This window comes from Dipodomys spectabilis, unplaced genomic scaffold (genome assembly GCF_019054845.1).
Source record: "Dipodomys spectabilis isolate Male_0828 unplaced genomic scaffold, ASM1905484v1 ptg000001l, whole genome shotgun sequence".
Taxonomy (NCBI): domain Eukaryota; kingdom Metazoa; phylum Chordata; class Mammalia; order Rodentia; family Heteromyidae; genus Dipodomys; species Dipodomys spectabilis.
The window spans coordinates 18,175,818-18,195,728 of record NW_024870678.1 but is presented as its reverse complement, the minus strand read 5'-3'; the positions used below and the strand labels follow the sequence as shown (position 1 = coordinate 18,195,728).

The following is a 19,911-nucleotide window of genomic DNA, read 5'->3' as shown; positions in this document are numbered from 1 at the left end:
AGAAGCTGTTCCCCCAAGTTAGACTGACAAAGGATCTCCATTTCTACAAGCATTACTTATCTTAGCTCATAGTTCACTGCTTGATTTTCTCCAGGGCACATTTATGCTCTAAATTTTCTATTATTCAGTTTGCTTTCACATTGCTGTCTTTGATGATGTAACTACTTTATTAGGTTATCTAAAAAGTGCATAGATAAGTCAAGGGACATTATTTTTCTTACTAATTTTCACAGTGTTAATCAGAGCTGCTCATGTACTTTGAGTATTAATGCATTTTGCAGAAACCAGCATTCAATTAAAAATGTCTTCTTAAAAAAAGAAAGAAAGAAGAAAGATCCATAGACAGAGGCAAAACTCTTTGTTTTTATGAACTACTCCCTGGTTTAAATGGCACTCTCCATCTGAAACAGTATAGTTTGTCTCAGGTGGTTTCTCACCAGAACTCACATTTCCCTGTGGAAATCGGATTTGGAGAATGCTTACTGGACGGGCACTGCTGTAGTAAAATTGACACTAAGCTTACATCAATATGAAATATTCCTTTCAAAGAGGTCAACCAAATCTCCACGTGCAGTATGGTTTGCCTTTTATTTGGAGCCACACTGTTATTAACACATTTCAAAGCAACAGAAATGTTAAGACCAACAAAGGGATAGTGATGCCGGTTACACACGTGGGTGGACCTCGTTCACACCCTGGTGACCATTGCTTGGTTACAAGGCAGCCAATTAATGAAGAAAAACTGCCTGTGCATTGAGTTCCTTCCCATGACAGTAGGTGCAGCAGGAGATGAAGTCTGTGTTTTGCAACATTAGGCAGAACATGGGAACAGCTCAGAACCTCTTTCCTCGCAGACTGTCATGAAAGGAATGAGGTTTTCCAACTGTTTCTGCCCAAACACATAGCTCACATTTCCTTTTATACTGGAGTTTCTGCTTGTTCATAACACCGGCTGCCACTTTCCTTGTCCATGCTGATTACCTGCTGAAATGATACAAAATACGTATAGTGGCCAGAACCATTCTGGCTCACTGTTTTTGATATTTTGAAATTTTTTATATGGAGCACAGGTAGAGTATAAAGTAACTACTGTACACTGACTATTGTCTCTTTGGGTCATAGGTAGGAGGTTATTTGGACAATTTTCCTATTGTGATCCAGCACAACTTTCGCAGATCCGTGGCAAGTACAGGTCACGATGTCGCCGAGCCTTCAATGCTTTCTTTTCTCCACATCCCTTGTCTGAAACGTCAATTCGAGCACTTCTGTAGTCTTGATGCCTTAGATAAGTAATCATCTATTTTGGATGATGTGTGTTCGCCTCAGGCACATGGCTCAAGTGCTCTAGCAAATAGAGATGCAGTAGTTCGTTTGCAGCTATGGAAGCAAAGCTGAAATATGATGCATCATACTTGAGTCTAAGGTTTCTGCCAGCAAGTTGATGGCTGGATACCAGCCATAGACCCACTCTCCGCATGGGGTCACAGGGCTGCGCCTTAATCCCAACCCAGCCCTCTGCCAACCCCCTAGTATAGCAGGCTGTGATAGACAACATTGCCTAGATGTGCCACTCGGTAATACCATGCTTAGAACCTGAAGCAATCACCTTCCGAGCTTGAGAAATTTTTTAAATGGATAAATATCTATAGATATTTAAATAAAACAATATAATGAACCCCACTTATTCATCTTTACCAATTTATATTATACTTATTGCATCTACATTTTTATCCATTCTCCCACTTTTTTAAAATATGTTTTTTATTGTAAAAGTAGTGTACAGAGGGGCGACAATTACATGAGTAAGGTAATGAGCATATTTCCTATCGAGCATTATTATCTCCTCGTTTGTTTTTCTCCTACCATCCTTTCCCTCCCCACCTCCCCAATTCCTCCCTCCATTCCTCCCCCCCACAAGTTGTAAAGTTTGTTTTCAACATAGTGACTTGTACATCTCATTGTTACAATGCATCAACCTGTATCCCTATTTAAGCATTTAGTTTTTTCCCTTCCTCTCCCCAAAACAAAAAAAAAATCACATAGTACATTATAAGTACGTTAAAAACAATAGCAAGAAAGAAAAAAAATCCCCTATGTCCCTGTCTTGGGGTTCATTTAACTTAACATCATCTTTTTTTTTTTTTCTTTTCTTTTTTGGTACTGAGGATCGAACCCAGGACGTCGTACTTGCTAGGCAAGCGCTTTGCCACTGAGCTACATCCCAGCCCCTTAACATCATCTTATATGGTCATATATACATAGCTTTTGACCTTTTTTGCTTGTCCTAGACATGTAATAGTTATTGCAAATAAGGGAAACCATGGGACCTATGTTTCTTGGGCCTAGCTTACTTCACTTAGTATAATTTTTTCCAAGTCTTTCCATTTCCTAACAAATGGGGCAATGTCATTCTTTCTGATGGAGGCATAGAATTCCACTGTACATATATATATGTATATATATATATATATATATATATATATAAAAACACACACACATGTGGTAATATATGTATATTACCACATTTTCTTGATCCACTCATCTACTGAGTCTCCCACTTTTTAATTACCTTTAATTAGATGTACAAAAGAGTTGGCATTTAATAATAGTTTATTAATATAATACATCTTGATCAATGTCACCCCTCTCAACATTCTCACCCACCTCTTCCAAACTAACACTTTTCTTAAAATTTGTAGGATATACATTGAATTCTTGGCTACATCCCCCCCCACACTTCTCCTTTTCATTTGTGTACCCTTTCATCTTGATCCCACCCCACCTATTTCAAGTATACATTTCCTTTAGTTTATTTTGTTGAACTTTGGCTTTGTCTTTCTAAGGAATCACACTATTTCAGTTCTCCCTTGAATCTACTGTATTTCAGTTAATTCATTTGTATGCACTTGCTTACTACCCAATGTATTTACTTACATGTTTATAAACAATTCTAGCTTTGCACATATGAGAGAAAACATGCAATCTTTGTCTCTGAGCCTGACTTACTTCACTTACCATAATTTTTCCAGGGCCTTCCATTTCTTTGCAAATGATGCAATGTCATTCTTTCTAATATATGAGTAAAATTCCATTGTGTATATATACCACATTTTCTTTATCCATTCATCCATTGAGGGGCATCTGGGATGATTCCATACCTTGGCTGTGATGAATAGTGCTGCAGTGAACATGGTTGTGTTGGTGGTTTTACTATATCCTAGTTTGCAATCTTTTGGATAAATGCCCAGGAATAGAATTGCTAGATGATAGTATTCTATGTTGAATGTTTCTGAAGAACCTCCATACTGCTTTCTAGAATGTCTCAACAAGTTTATATTCCCACCAGCAGTATATTAGGGTTCCTTTTGGGCCACCTCCATGCCAGCATCTGCTATTGTTTGCTTTTTTAATTTTGTCGGTTGTGGGGCTTGAATTCTGGGCCTGGACACTGTCCCTCAGCTCTTCAGCTCAAGGTGAGTGCTCTACCACTTGAGCCACAGTGCCACTTACGGTTTTCTGGTGGTTAATTGGAAATAAAGTCTCACAGACTTTCTTACCCAAGCTAGCTTTAAACCATGATCCTCAGATCTCAGCCTCCTGAGTAGCTAGGATTAAAGGAATAAGCCACCACTGCCCAGCTTGTTTGTATTCTTGATAATGGCCATTCTAACTGGAATCTCAGTATTGTTTTAATTTTCATTTCTTTTATAGCCAGAGATATTGGAGCATTTCTTCATGTGTGTTTGTCTTTTGAAGCTTAACTGTGCTTCATATTATTTACAAATATTTCACTCTATGTCTTTTCCCCCACATTTTGATTAGCATCAATTAGTTGTACAAGGAGGGGGCTCCATTTTGACCTGTCAATATACACATAAAATATATCTTGACCAGGATCATCCCTCCATCACTCTCCCTCCTCCTTCTCAACAAACCAATTTCAATAAGCTTATTGCTCCATTATCTCATACACATATAAGGTATTTTGACCATAATCACTCTTTTCATTCTTTTTGTTCACTCTCTCCTCCCTCATTGGTAGCTACACACAGATAGGACCTGTTTCACATTTCTGTCATGGTTTTCAATGTAGACTAATTGTTCAAAGGGGTTTCCCTGAAGTATACATACATGCATATACAGTATTTATCAGGTCAAGACAGCTTATTTATTTACTCTTACTTTCCCCAGCTTCAAGAGCACAAATGACAACAAATATTGTTGAAGATGGGGGAAATATGACTTATACACTGTTAGTGAGAATATAAACTTGGAAATCAGTGTTAAAGTTCCTCAAAATATAAAAATATATGTGATCCAATGATACTCGAGTATATATATATATATATATATACACACACACATATATATGAAGGAATATGTCTAGGCACAATATTACCACTTGTACACAAGTATTTATTATAGCACTCTTCATAAGAGCCAAGCTATAGAAACATTCTAGATACTTTACACCTGAAGAATGGATAAAATGTGGTACATACACTTATGGAGTATTATTCCGTCATAAAGGAGAATAAAATTGTCATTTTTAGAGAAGTGGTTGGAATTGGAGATCATCATGTTAAGTAAAGTAAGACAGGCTCAGAAGGACAAAGGTCACATATTTTATATCTGGATGTTAGACCTAAAAGATAAATACACACAAATTGTGTGTGGTGTGTGTGTGTGTGTATGCATAGATAGATAGATAGATAGATAGATAGATAGATAGATAGATAGATAGATAGATAGATAGATAACCTGTTTGTAATTGTGATACTGAGAGGATAGGTGGTAGAGCATGTTAAAGGGTGAGCAGTAGCAAAATACATTGTATCTATGAATAATGATAGAAAAACAAAACTCACTGAAATCTATGTATCTCTAAAAGGAAGAACTTTAAACATATAATATCATTATAAAAACTCTAAAAATTCTTTTTTTTTTTTTTTGGTCAGTCATGGGGCTTGAACTCTGGGCCTAGGTGCTGACCCTCAGCACTTCAGCTCAAGGCTAGCACTCTACCACTTGAGCTACAGTGCCACTTCCAGCTTTTTTTGTTTATGTGGTGCTGAGGAATCAAACCCAGGGCTTTATACATGCAAAGCAAGAACTCTACTACTGAGCCACCTTCCCAGCCCTAAAAATTAATAATTTTTAACATCCTTAAAAGACCAGTAAGTTTGGGCTGGGAAGGTGGCTCAGTGGTAGAGTGCTTGCCTCTCATACATGAGGTCCTGGGTTCGATTCCTTAGCACCATATAAACAGAAAAAGCCAGAAGTAGTGCTGTGGCTCAAGTGGTATAGTACTAGCCTTGAGCTGAAGGGCTGAGGAGCAGTACCCAGGCCCAGAGTTCAAGCCCCTTGACCCACAGAAAAAAGAAAAAAAAGAGTCCAGTAAAGTCAAAATAACTAAATTTCTCATTAATTCCTCTTCTTTTTTTATTTTGCCAGTCCTAGGTCTTAAACTCAGGGCCTGGGCACTGTCTCTGAGGTTCTTTTGCTCAAGGTTAGAACTCTACCACTTGAGCCACAGTGCTACTTCTGGCTTTTTGTTGTTGTTGATGATGATATGGTACTGAGGAATCAAACTCAGGGCTTCATGCATGCTAAGCAAGCACTCTACCACTAAGCTACATTCCCAGCCTCTCATTAATTTCTTAATGATTTTTTATAGTTTGATCCAGAACCTAAATATCTTTTTGAAAGAATAATAAAAATTTTGGCAGTAGCTAAATATCTAATTGCTACATGTATTGGATTTTCTTAGAATGCAATAATAATATTTGTTTTTTTTTTTTTTTTTGGGTCTGGGCGTGGGGCCTGAACTCTGGGCCTGTCCCTCAGCTCTTCAGCTCAAGGCTCTACCACTTGAGTCACAGCGCCACTTCCAGCTTTTTTCTTTTTGCTTATGTGGTGCTGAGGAATCGAACTCAGGGCCTCAGGCATGCAAGGCAAGCACTCTACCACTGAGCCAACTTCCCAGCCCGTCCAAGTGTTTTTTTTTTTTTTTTTTTTTGAGTCCGGTCGTGGGCCTGAACTCTGGCCTGGGCGCTGTCCCTCAGCTCTTCAGCTCAAGGCGAGCGCTCTAGCGCTTGAGCCACAGCGCCACTTCCGGCTTTTTGCTTATGTGGTGCTGAGGAATCGAACCCAGGGCCTCAGGCATGCGAGGCAAGCGCTCTACCACGGAGCCGCCCTCCCAGCCCAATAATAATATTTGTTTCACAATGAAGTTGTATATTTAGTCCTTTGGAAGGCAGTATTAAGGCCTTTCCTTTAGTAATTCAATATGATTTTATTTCTAGTCTCAACTCTACCATTAGATAATTGTATACCCTTGGACCATTCACTCCCCCTATTAAAGTCTGTTTCAGAATCTTAAAAATAATGTGGTGAAGAAGAATTGATTTTTCAATATGTTTTTATTTTAAACCTACTAAATGCTAGGTAGGACAGCACAGGGTCAAGAAAAGGGCTGAAGTCCTATAATCTTAACTAGAGTCTGGTCAAATGCAGGCCACGTGACTTGAGATGTTTCTGAAGTAATTTTTGCTTCAGCTTTGGAATATGTGATATGCAGACAACAATCAACCATAGTTTTATATGTGCTTAGAGGTGGGGTGCAGGATAAATTAAATAAGAAATTTGGATACAGTGATTTTTACATAGAAGTCCTTCAGTATTTAGTATTTAGTATAATTAGACTATCAAGTGGAACAAGAGGCAGAAGTGAAGACCATATTATCTAAATATGGTAGCCAATGGTCACATATGGCTTTTAAGCATTTGAAATATGCTTAATCCAAATGGGGATGTGGTACAAGGAAAATGCGCTCTGCGTTCTAAGATATAGTATGAACAAAATGACAAAATATCTCATTAATTATTTTAATACTTTGTACATGTTGAAATTATAATATGTTGGAATGCTAAATATATTGGCTTAAATCAGTGTCATTAAAAATTAACTTCACCCTTTAAATTTTTTTATGACTGTAGCTGCTGGAAAATTGTTAAATTAACTATGTAGTTTGCATTTTATTTCAGAAAGCACTCTACTAGATCAATGATTACATTCCTAATCAAAAAATTTGAAACTCATCTAGCTACTTCTACTGTGCTTTCAGTCAAACAAATCTGAACATCAGGAGGTATAATCCATGCCCCCTTAACACATGTAACTTTTCAATTCCTTTCTCTTAGTAGCTTGCACATCTGTCCTCATTTCCAGCTCCCCAGCTGCTATAGGTTATTATAGACCCATTTAACTTCTTTTTCTACCTAATGGTTCCTCCAATCGACACTGCTCCTTCAAGCTTTCAGTCTCCCCAAGGCCTTCAGAGACATTCAGAAGTCTTCGTCAGGACATTAGATTCCTTTCACAATTGACCTCAAGTTTTTGAACACTCTAACCAACACTCTAGCTTATCATGTCTTCACAAGTGCCTTTCTCCTGTGTGGCAGTTCTCCACGCCCAGCCTAGCTCATCACAAACAGCAAAATGGTTAAGAGTTAGAGAGCAGAGTTGGAGTCTTAGCTCTGGAAAGTATTGTCAAACTTGTAAAAAGTTAATAAACCTCACTGATCCTCACTTTCTTTTAAGGAATAAAATGGACCCAAAAGAGAATTTTTGTAAGGATTAACTAAGACAATACCTGATACAGCAACTGATCCAGTGTACACCTATGATAAATGTTATTGTGCATTTCCTGGAGACATGTTCCCTGTCTGTGTCCCAACACACACACACACACACACACACACACACACACACACACACACACACACACACACACACACACACACACACACACCCCTCTACCCAGACTACCCAGTTTCTCCCTTGAGCATCCTTACTATTCTGAATACTTCTCAACCATAGTGCCAATCAGTATTTAGTTGTCTGTTAACTTACTGATTCTTGCCTCTAGGTAAATGATTCTCAAAGTGTGATCAGAGGAACAACAGACTAACATCAAGTAAGAAATCATTAGAAATACAGATTCCTATTTTTACAAAAAGAAAGAAAGAAATGCAGATTCTTGGGACTTATCCCAGATCTCTTGAATTAGAGACTCTAGGACTAGGGTCCAGCAATCTGCATTTTAACAGACCCTCAAGGTCTGTCTGATATTATACATTTGAGAACAACTGCTAGATTAGGTTTCACTGGTCCGTATCATATCTGCTTCATGTTGTACTGCTGCTCAATTCAGTGACTATGTTAAATGGGAAAAAAAAATGGTTGACTGAACCCTGGTGACAATCTGGGATTCAAAGATATCAAGTGGGGGATGCCATGGTCTGATTCAGGTAGAAAAAGGGAACTACTCACAACAAGTATGTGTGGCTTTTCAAAGTATTCCTACAAACTCATTGTAAAAATGTATTACTTTAATGTTATACTTGTATGTTGTGTTTTATAATGTGCTGGGGAAAAATAGATGTTTCTGCATATAAATGTACAATTTGTCAACAAATATTATTCACAAAATACAATTTAAATGTTCAAAATTAGTTCTAAAATCTTTTATATATTTAGTGTTTGTGGGCTTTCTATGTAGCATAATCTTCTATTTTGATTGTAACATCAAATATTTATAATAAATATATTACAAAATTAAAATAAAGTTTGATGTTAATATAGAAATAGCAACAATCTCATTTTGTTTGAAACTATATCTTAATTTAGAGACTATATTATTCATCCTATTTTAGGTTGAAGTAAAATAAAGTAATCACCTAGCATTTTTTCAAGTAGAAGATAGTACTGTTCAATTTTTTTAAGTATTGATATAAATATGTAGTATAAAAAAATTAAAGCCGTTGCAGGCATCTGATTCTTGACAAATGAACCAAAAACATGCATTAAAGACAATTTCTTCAACAAATGGTGCTTGCCAAATTTGATATCCACATGTACAAAACAGAAACAAGATCCTTATTACTCTGACAAAAATTAATTCAAAATGGGTCCAAATTTTTATTGTAAAACATGAAAGTTTGAGACTACTAAAGGAAAGCCTTCAGAAAACATTTTAACCTATAGGCATAAACATCAGAATTCTAGTAGCTCAAGGCAATAACAGCAAAAATAGACAAATGGGATTATTTCAAATTAAAAGCCTTTGCACAACAAAAGAAGTAATTACCAGATTGAAGAGACAACCTACAAGATGGTAGAATATCTTTGCCAATTATCCACCAGCTAGAATTATCCAGAATATATAAAATAAATTCAAGAAAATTAAACATCCAAAAAGCAAATAATGCATTAAAATAGACACATGAACTGACAAAAGTTAGAAGCCCAGATGGCCAAGAAATATATGAAAAATTGTTCAATATCTTTAGCCATTAGGGAAATGCAAATCAGAACTACACTGAGATTTCATCTCTGAATGGTTATCACCAAGAAACCAAACGAACAGAAACAAATTCTGAATGAAGATTTGAGGCAAGAGTAATCTTCATACATTGTTGTTAGTAATGTAAATTAGTCTAGTCACTATGGAGATTATCATGTGGAGTCTTCAAAAAACTAAAATTAGAAGTACCATATGATCTAGCTATAACACTCCTGGGTGTTATAAAGGAGTGTCTTCCTTTATATGTGTTTAAGGGTGCTTAAAGGAATCAAAGGCAGCTTAGAACGGACATACCTCTATATCCAAACTTATTCAGGCATGAGTTATAGACTAAGCCTCAGTACCTATGAACAGTTGGATAGATTAAAGTATATGGGCATATATACATATGTGTATACATATTTTAAAAGATGAACTAGGAAGTTGAGCAAGCTTTGATTATTTCTTACTTTATTGTTTTCCTTTTTCCACATGGAACATCTACTAATATACTTTGCTCATTTTTCAATTGGTTTGCTTGCCCCTTTTATTTGTATGAGCTTATATACTGTACATGTCAAGCTTTGCTGAGATAACTGTGCTTCAAATATTTTCTACCAATTTCTCACTTGGCATTTAAGCCTTTAATCCATTTGAAATTTATTGTGATATCTTCTACAAGACTGGAATCCAATGGGATGTTTTTCCACTTGGAGGCTAGACAATGGTTGAATAATCCATCTGGTCCCTGTTAATCTGTGATGCCTACTTGGTAAGGCTCAGGTGCAAAGAATCCATTCCAGGACCTTTGATTGTGATTTAGCCAATTACTCTACAGATTCTTGAAAACGGATTTAATTATTGTATTATCATGTAGGGGGCTTTGTTTCAAAAATCTTTTTACCTGTTCTTATTGCTTTTATTATCACTACAGCTGAGATATAGAATAATTCTGACAAGGTAAAATATAAATCCTGACATGTAGCAAACTCGATTTAGGGGATGGAGGGTGAGTGATTTCTGTACTGCGTTGACCTTGGGTCACATGTAAACTGTGGTAGCCTCTTCTATCAGTCATGCTTTCCCTGTTCATGTTGAAGTCCCTCCCATCACATGGGTCTTTAAGCATATGAGGCTGGTCAATGCTATCTAAGCGCAATTCATCATACCAAGGTGGTCCCCAACCTCCTTGTCCAGGCTCTTGGACTTTATGTCTGCCTTCTCCACAGGTTGTTCTGCAGAACCTTCTGGTATGTGTCATCCTGTTCTACACAGTATACTATGCATCTCTATACATGTTCTGCCTGATACTCAAGTAAGTGGCACATTGTCTTCTAACAGAATAATAAAGGAGTTTGTGTTTAATATTTGACAGGTCTTTAGAGATTAGAAAATTCAGAGTTTTATGGCATTTGAATTAATTAAAATAAATATAATTCGATGTCCTATCTTTGAAAATAATCAAAGTAACTATCATGAAATGATAGTGAATAGAACCAGGAAGAACTCTTCTTACCTCAGTGGATGACTGTCAGGGAAAGAGAATGGGAGTCTATTACTTCCTGAGCTGGTAGTCAATCAGAGGAAGTTTGAACTAAATGAGTGATTACAGATCATGTGGGTTTGACTTACATATCTTCTGATAAATATTGGAAGCAGCTTTGGACAGATAAGAATACCTAATTCTAGCCAGGTTCTGGCCTAGATTCTTAGTAACTTCCCAATTTATATTGACCAAGCCATAAGAGCTTCTTTTATTTTAGTGTCTTCATTTGTCCAATGTAAATAATAATCCAAAAGATAGTCTATGTGTTTTTAATGGTATCATTTCTATGGAAGTGTGAGGCCATGGTTTTGTAGGTAATTTTTTTGTCTTGCTATGGTTGAAAATTTTCTCTACAAATTTAGGTTGTCAATAAAACTGCTTTGAAATAAACTATGTAGATAGATAGATAGATAGATAGATAGATAGATAGATAGATAGATAGATAGATAGATAGATGTAGATGTAGATATACATATATATATATATATATATATATATATATATACAAGTAACTTCCAACAAATTAAATGTTTCCATAATGTAATTCCATTACAAGCCAGAAATTCCATTTTAATTTGAAAATTAATAACAAAAGTAGTTGGAGTGGCTTTTGCAATGGAAAAAGAATGTCATTCAACATGCTTACCAAACTACAGAGGAATCATGTAATTCTCATACATAGTCTAGCATCTGCCCGGGCTGGAGATGCTTAGACCATACCTGGAGCAGGAAATTTTCAAGACTTGGGGTCCTTGGAACATGGTAGTTCAAGAGTTTATAATGAACCTGGGCCAGCGGTTCAGATTTTTATAAAATTGGACTTTAAAGCTCCAGCTGGCAGCTAACTTATTGACTAGATACACAGTTGCAAACCTGGGCACAGCAGAAAGTTTAGGTATATGCTTTATAAATTCTGTTTTTAGAATCAGAAGGAATCTCACAGTTTAATCTCTTCAATTTACAGCTAAGAAACTTCAGCCCAGAGAGGCTAAGTATTGTCCAAGTTCACCATTATAATGCCACCAGGATTAGAACCTGGGTCTTGGTGCCTCTAATCCCTTTCTTTCCCTGTATTTAAAGTTCTCCCACATTTAGCAGGAACTATAAAGATTACATCAGACATCTCAAAATAAATTTAAGTCCAAATGGTTGACAGCGTGGATTTAATTGGCAAAGAAGAAAATGTAGACTCTTGACAAGAGTATGTAGACAAGAGTATATGGTGGTGTAGTATGTGCTGGCCATCCAAGTTGGTTAGTTTTCAAATGTGCTCAACATGAGGAAACTCAGTGGCCTATATGAGAATCTTTGATGTGCACAGTTATAAACTATCTCTTTCAATGTAAATCATTTTCATTTGTTACACCTCAGGGTATATGACTTGGACATCCTGGCCCCATTTGATTTCAAAATGAGTCCTTCATGGCTGAACACAAATTATAAAGGTAATTATTATTAATTTTCAATCCTGTCCTCCAAAATGCCTCCAAAAATCAAAACTTCTTTTTTTTTTAGGGGGGGGGTCCTGTCGTGGGGCCTGAAGTCTGGGCCTGGGTGCTGTCCCTCAGCTCTTCAGCTCAAGGCTACTGCTCTACCACTTGAGCCACAGCGCCACTTCTGGCTTTTTTCTTTTTGCTTATGTGGTGCTGAGGAATCGAACCCAGGGCCTCATGCATGCAAGGCAAGCGATCTACCACTGAGCCACCTTCCCAGCCCCTCAAAACTTCTTTAAAATAAAAACTGTTAAAATATTAGGCTTTCTAGACAATCTCAGGTATATTATATCTGGCTTCAAGAATTAATTAGGAAAAGAGTTATAAAATTTTGAAGTGGCTTTTCTGGACCATGTAACAGGGTAATATAAGAAGGAGAAGGGAAATAGAACTTTTACATGAACTTTTAAGGTATTGTGGATAAATTTTTGTTTATGCGTGTTCTAAAGAAAAGCGGGATAAGAACAATGAACTGATGTAGAACTGATGTAGAAAAGTGGGAGATACAAAATAGAAAATATGGCAGTGAAGGAGTCTGTACAACATAATTTCATTTTTGAAGAATTAAATGTATGGAGTCAGTGATAAGAAGTCTAAAAAATTATGCCACTAATTGTTATCTCCCAACTGGGATCACAGAAAACTTTCATTTTCAACTTCATACATTTCTGCTTTCCATTATTTTTCTTCTTTGTTGCAGAGGAAATATTCTATAGAACGGTAGTCTATCAAAGATGGACCATAATTAATTGAATACTTCAGAACAGGTTATAGAGAGGATCTGGAATGTGCTCAACACACATGAAATTAATGTGTGTGAAGTGATAGATAAGCCAGTTACCCTGAGCCGATCACTACAGATTATATATTAGAACTGAAATGCCACATGATACTAGAAATGTTTAGCTACGATGTGTCAATTGAAAAACAAAGTTTTACAAAACATACAATTAATTGCAGAGAAACAACAATAAGAAAGAATATACTTAAGAAAATTTCTTTCCTTTAAATTTAATGAATACATTGTTTATTCATAAGCTGTATTTATGGTAATAAAAGCATCTACTTCTGTTTGACTATATGTCAAACAGTTATTTTCAGAGTGTTTGTGAGTTTGCCTCATCTTCGGAAAAGTAAAATTTTAATGTCATCTTCCATTATTGACACCTTGGAAATATCTGTAAATAGAATAAAAGTAAATAGTCATAGATTTATTTTCTACATGTAATAATTCTTAATATTCTGTAAAACTTCTCCCTAATTAATTCACTAGAAGTCCATGGAGCAATCTTTTTTTTGTGGGAGGGGGAGGGATATGTAAATATTCAAAATTGCCCATGGCCAAAGAAATTAAATTTCAAATGTGATTTGTATAGGAAACATGGTCACCTAGAATTACTGAATTCAAATAAAAACCTTTAAAACATCCTTCTCAAATACATGAACTCTCTAGTGCCATTATTTATTCAGTTTTGGATGCCCAAAATATATGTGATTATGATTATTGTAAGGAGTTGCAATAGAGCTAATGTTTTGTCTTAACTTACTTCTCTTCATGAATCTCCCTATTGGAAAATAAATTTGCTTTTTTTTTTTAAACCAAGACACTCCAGAACTGATAAAGAAATAGTAGCAATGAGAAGAGTCAAGTATAGACCATATATGTGTGTTAAGTAAGAAAAGAGATTTAAAACTCAACTGCTATTATTTAAGTCTGTCTTTAGGCCAGTCATTAAAGATAGGACAACAAAGACTTATTGGAGGAGATTGTTTATACAGGGTAAAGCTTAGAGATGATCTCACGATGTCCAGCTCAGTTTATATCATGTTACAGAATAAGAACATTTTCACAAAGATATCAATAAACCCACAGTTTATTGAATCTCAAATTTGGGGTTTTAGGAGATAAATGCTATCACTCTTCAAAGTTGTTGCTTTGAGCATCTAGAGTTGTTTAATTTTGGACATAAAATGTAAGAGTAATCTCAGGGGCCTGGATATAAGGTCTGCTTCAATAATTCTGTTACTCAAGAGATAAGTTTTAATTAGGACACTGGAAAATGTATATCAGGTGAAACCACTTTAATTACTAATACCTTTCTTGTGTCTGGCACAAGTAATAATTTACAAATTCCTTTCATTTTAAACTAAAATCCTTGCAGCAAATTTTGAGGTAGATAAAACTGTGTTCCATTTCCAGTTTAACTAAAAGGGAACAGATTGATCCAGATGTCAAAATCCTATTCAAGTTCTTAAAACTCTTAAGCTGTGAAGGTGAGAATAGAATGCTGGTGTTCTGACCTCAGATTCTGTATGATTTCCTTTAAATTGTACTTTCTTCTTTCATATCAAAAATGGAGCTTAAATACCCCTCAATAACATATGCAAATACAGCTCATTAAGCACTAAAGTCATATTTCCAAGCAGCTAAACTTTAACCTACAAAAATCTCTAAATGCTGATAAAAGAAGCATCTCCATGTTCTTGGAAGAAGGAGACCGTCTGGTAGAAGAGAGCTCAGCATGAACAACACAGCCACTTCCTTGAGTTTAGGATGTGGAATATACTTACCCAATCTATACTGGCCAAAGGAACGTCCATGCAATTGAAATGCAGTCAGTTATGAATTATTCATTCAACTTTTGAAACCTTGAAGAAGAATAAGCTTGATGCCTTTCAAAAGATGGGTGTTTGGGACTTGTTTGTGTTATGCCTTGTTCACTGAGCAATCACCAGCTTGCTGGTTAATAAATTACTTCTGCACAATAGAAAATAAGGTGATTATTTTATTTTCTGCTTTGAAATATGTAGTGCTTACCTGCCCACATTTATTGATTCCTGAATTATATGGATATACCAATCAGTGGCTAGGTTATAAAAAGAAAGAAACAATTTTTTTAAATAAAAAGTGGCATTATTAACAAAGGGACTTTGGTGCTATATCTAATATATTTGTCACCTTAAAGTTTGATAAAAACTCTCCTTTGAAACTACTACAGTCTGAAAGAACCTTCTAGAAGGTAAGAGGCAAACCATTGACCCTTCACATGTTTAGGGCTCTTAGAGATTTGTGATCTTGACCTGTAAATAACTATATTTATATGTGTTCAGGGAAACTATTCTGTGACAACCATTGAATTTAGAAGTGTTTCCATCAACACCTGCCATTTATGAGGCTCTATTTTATCTATGGTGATAAATTATGCTTCCCAGATGACTATCTGAACATACTAAATTATTACAAAAACACAGAGGAACTTATTTCCAAGTTAGTTGCTCCTGGGTACCAAAGAAATGCTACAGTTCAATAAAACTCTTACTCTGAGTTTTCAGAAATAAAAACTCATAACTGAATTCTTTCATTAATTTTATTACTTTTTTAATGTCTTTTAAAATGAGATTTGTAATCCAACAGCATATTTGCATGCATAGGTTGTATTATAATATTTACTTGTGGTATTTTTATCTTCACAAATACCAAGTGCAAAGAATATGAAACAGAAATTGTATTTTGTTATTTTTATCTGTAGATCTAACAATGATCAAAAAATAAAATATATTAGAAATTTTTACCTGTTTTTGAGGACTGGGTAGAAGATTGAGTGCTGCCCCTGTCTAGCAGATTCTGGGGCGATGAGTAAAGAAATACCCATGCCAAGAATAATTCTTTATTTCACCTACAGGGTAAGGAATGAGTCTAATAGAGATTAGTAAACCAAAGATAACTCCTCAACTCCATGCTTGTATAGGCTCAAATTGTCCCCTGTCTTTCTTAAGTGAGTTACTGAAAACATAAACAAAAGGATATTTTCTAAGAAGGAGAGAAGAAATCAGGAAGTACTAAGGTTAGCCATTTTGGTAACACATCCAAGATACCTGGAATCATTGAGATAAGTATAAATAGAGACTCCTGTCTTTTGATAGGATTTCTGCAGGTCACGACTCTTAATCCTGTATGTTTGCTTACAGGGATAAATGGCTATGAGACTAATTTTTCCACTGGCATCATTCAAAATCCAAGCACATTAGTCAAGCCTCCTGCAGCTAGCCAATCACAGTCCTACTGGGATTTAATGTTCCCACCATGGGACATTAAAAGAAAAAAAGTCTTACCAAAACTTCTTTAGTGAAAGTGTTCATAGTCTTGCTGTCAATTATATTACAGAATTATTAGTTGCTCTAATCTCAGATGATAATCTTTCTTTTATTTGTAGTTCTTTTGGTCTCGACAGAGCTTACCTACCTTGTTTGTGGATTGCTTTTTGTTCTGGTTGTTGAAGAATGGCTTTGGGATTATGCCATTTCGGTGGCTTTTATCCATGTTGCTATCACATCGACTGGTAAGTCTAAGAAAACAGAAGCAAATAAAATGTATTATATCTGATGCTATAGCTAGAACACTCCCTAAGAGTTATAATCTGCTTACTTCATGGAGAGATTTTGACAGCACCACCTTCCAATTTGGGACCATCCTGGAATGTATAAATGTATGAATGGTTTCCATTCTCTTTTCTCATTCACCTTGCCTTCTACAAAAGTATTCCCTGAAAATGGCAAAAGATGAGGAACCACGGCTCAAGGAAAGCTAGAGTATTTTAGGACTGTCAATGTCCCAACAATGATTCTCTTATGAAGAATATAAGTTTAAAGATGTTTTCATTTCTACTGGAGATCTTTGGATGCAAGAAAAAGCATTCACCTTTCAGTTGTAACTTTTACTATGAGTGCATCTTACACTTCTCTGACATCAGTATCCTTCTCTTAAAAAAAAAAAAAAAAAAAAAAGGAGGGAGATATAGTGACATTTAAATGACATTGTAAAAAAATTGCCTGACACAGCATTTAGGAGATGGCAATTACTCAGATGACTTTTTTTTTTTTTTTTGGTCCCTTGTGGGGTTTGAACTCAGCGCCTGGGTGCTATCCCTGAGCCTCTTTGTGCTCAAGGATTGCACTCTTGCCATTTTAGCCACAGCACTACTTGTGGTTTTTGAATGGTTAGTTGGAAATTAGAGTCTCATGGGGACTTTTCTGTCCAGACTGGCTTTGAATTGCAATCCCCAGATCTCAGCCTCCCTTGTAACTAGGTTTATAGGCATGAGCCACTGGTGCCTGGCTTAGGAGATGACATTTTTATCCATCCATTGAAAATTTACTTTTCCACTCCTACATTTTTTCCCCTTCAGTATCCTCAACTATGGTTTCGAAAGCATACTCAAAGTATTTTAATGGTAATTATTATTTATTACAAGTTAAGTCATTGTCATACTGTAGTGCCCTGAACTATTGAGAGTGTAAGCTGGCTCCAGCTTTACAAGCACAGTTTCCGGAAAAACTGCTACTTCCCAGCCTTATAGCTGTTTGAGAATGCTAGTATATTGACCCTCTACCATGAATTTTATTGAACAGAAACCTTCCATCACCAACTCAGGGAATCTTAAGGCTCCATTCTCCCCATAGCAAATTCTCTATTTTACTTTAGGACTCCAAGATTTCCTGCAAGATAGACAAGATATTTGTACAAACATTTAGTGGCATACAGTAGCCAAACCTCCAGGTTGAAATAAGCTATAAGTCTGGACACAGAGAAGTTAGTAGCTCACTGTTTAACACATTAACACATGACAAGTAGAAATTGCTTACCAAAGGATTGCTTGCTAGAACAGAGTTCTAGGAGAAGTAATTGAGAATTCTAGAGGGAACAATGTTTGGAGGATTCATTATGGTCATAAAGCCATCACTGTTGTACTTTCCATCCAATCAACCTAGTGAGTGGACGTCATTCTTTAGAGAGGAGTTCCAAATATTTGACATTATACAAGGACTCTTTAGGCAGGCTTAAATACAAACATGAGGCTACCTGGGTTCATGAATGTGAATGACATTTTTTTACTTTGTGGATATGATTTGGCCAAAAAGAAACAAGTATTTCCTCATAAGTAATAAAAAAAATAAGAGTTCTGAAAATGAACAGTATTTTTTTTCTGTTGCAGTTATGCTGGAATTCCCATTGACATCACATTGGTGGGCTGCTTTAGGTATAGTTCTAGTCTCTGTTCTCTACTGCAAATGATGATGATGATGATGATGATGATGATGATGATGATGATGATGATGATAAAGATCAATAACCAAGCAGGCTAGATTTTGAAAACAGTACAATATGGGGAAAACCACACCTGTCAGGTTCAAAGAGCATAGTGTAATAAAGTCCATTTAAGTGTCTCAGCCCTTTTCTCCCTATCAATACAGTCTAGAACACAGTAGAAATTCTCATGCATGCAGAGCAGGAGCACCTTAATAAAATGTAGTCAGACTTGGCAAGGATTATTTCATGCTGGCATTGTCCATTCATGTATTTAACGTTGAGCAGCAAATGCACAGGGACCCATCTGAGCCTTTTCCCCTTCAAGACAAGATCGTATGAAGGCCCAGGATGGCTGTGAACCTGTAATGATCCTGCTACAGTGCTGGGAAGATGGCCATATACAAACATGCCCTAACTGTTCTGAATCTTCTTAATTCTTATACAATACGTAACTTGAAACCAAGGAAATGAACTCTAATTTACAATATTTTCAAATTCTTACAATTGAGGAGTTCTACAAGGCACCTAATTGTATGAGGAAAGATTTCCTTTGTTGTATTCTAATACTATCATTTCCTAGAGGTGCTCAAACACATTTAGCTCACTTTTAATTTTGAACAATGTAGTCTAAATACTACATTTTCCTTAGAATTCTGTCTTATAAAAGATGAAAATCACCTGAGTGCCAATGGATCAAGCCTGTAATCCTAGCTACTCAGGGGGCCGAAATCTGTTCAAAGCCAGCCTGGGCAGACAAATACCCAAGGCTTTTATCTCCAATTAACCACCCCAAAGTCAGATGTAGAGTTGTGGCTCAAGTGGTATAGCACCAACTTTGAGAAGAAAAAAAACAACAACACAAAAACAACGATGTAAGAGCTCAAGGCCCTGAGTTCACATCCCAGTGTTGGCAATAAAGAAAAAAGTCAAGATAAGAAACAGCAAACATACAGGAAGTGATATTGTTATAATTTGAACTTACTTATTTATAGTTTTCCTTAATCACATTATGTAACATTTAGAAATTTAGGAAGGAAAATTAGCACTACAAGATGAATGTTTCTTTGTACTAATAAGCTGTACCATCGAATAAGCCGGATGCTTCCAAACAGATTTCAATATTTGTCAAGTATGGAAACTATTTACTTCCAAATCTGTTGCATTTGGCTCCCAAATAGAAAGATTATATAATTTTTTTAAAAATATTTTTCGTCTTGATCTGGCACTAATCTTGCCTAATATCTTCAATCTGTTTTGAAAACAGCAAGCAAACCCAAACATTTTCTTGTATTACAATTTTAATAGTCCAAATAATATTAATTATACTTACACTTATTGATCACGTACTATAAGCCAGGAACATTGCATTTATCTCACTAATGTTTATTATAATTCTGTGAGATAAACATTATGTTCTATCTTGTGAATGTGGACACT

General features: G+C 35.9%; 1 protein-coding gene across 1 annotated transcript in view; it reads left to right on the top strand.

Moving 5' to 3' along the window:
- Positions 1–18,459, top strand: part of Tmem244 (transmembrane protein 244) — a 32,190-nt gene extending 13,731 nt beyond the window's left edge. Inside the window, exons 2-5 of the mRNA XM_042696559.1 lie at positions 10,577–10,662; positions 12,265–12,338; positions 16,601–16,726; positions 18,380–18,459. Of these exons, the coding sequence (XP_042552493.1) occupies positions 10,577–10,662; positions 12,265–12,338; positions 16,601–16,726; positions 18,380–18,459 (366 nt within the window). The remainder of the gene's footprint in view (positions 1–10,576; positions 10,663–12,264; positions 12,339–16,600; positions 16,727–18,379) is intronic.
- Positions 18,460–19,911: the final 1,452 nt, after the last annotated feature.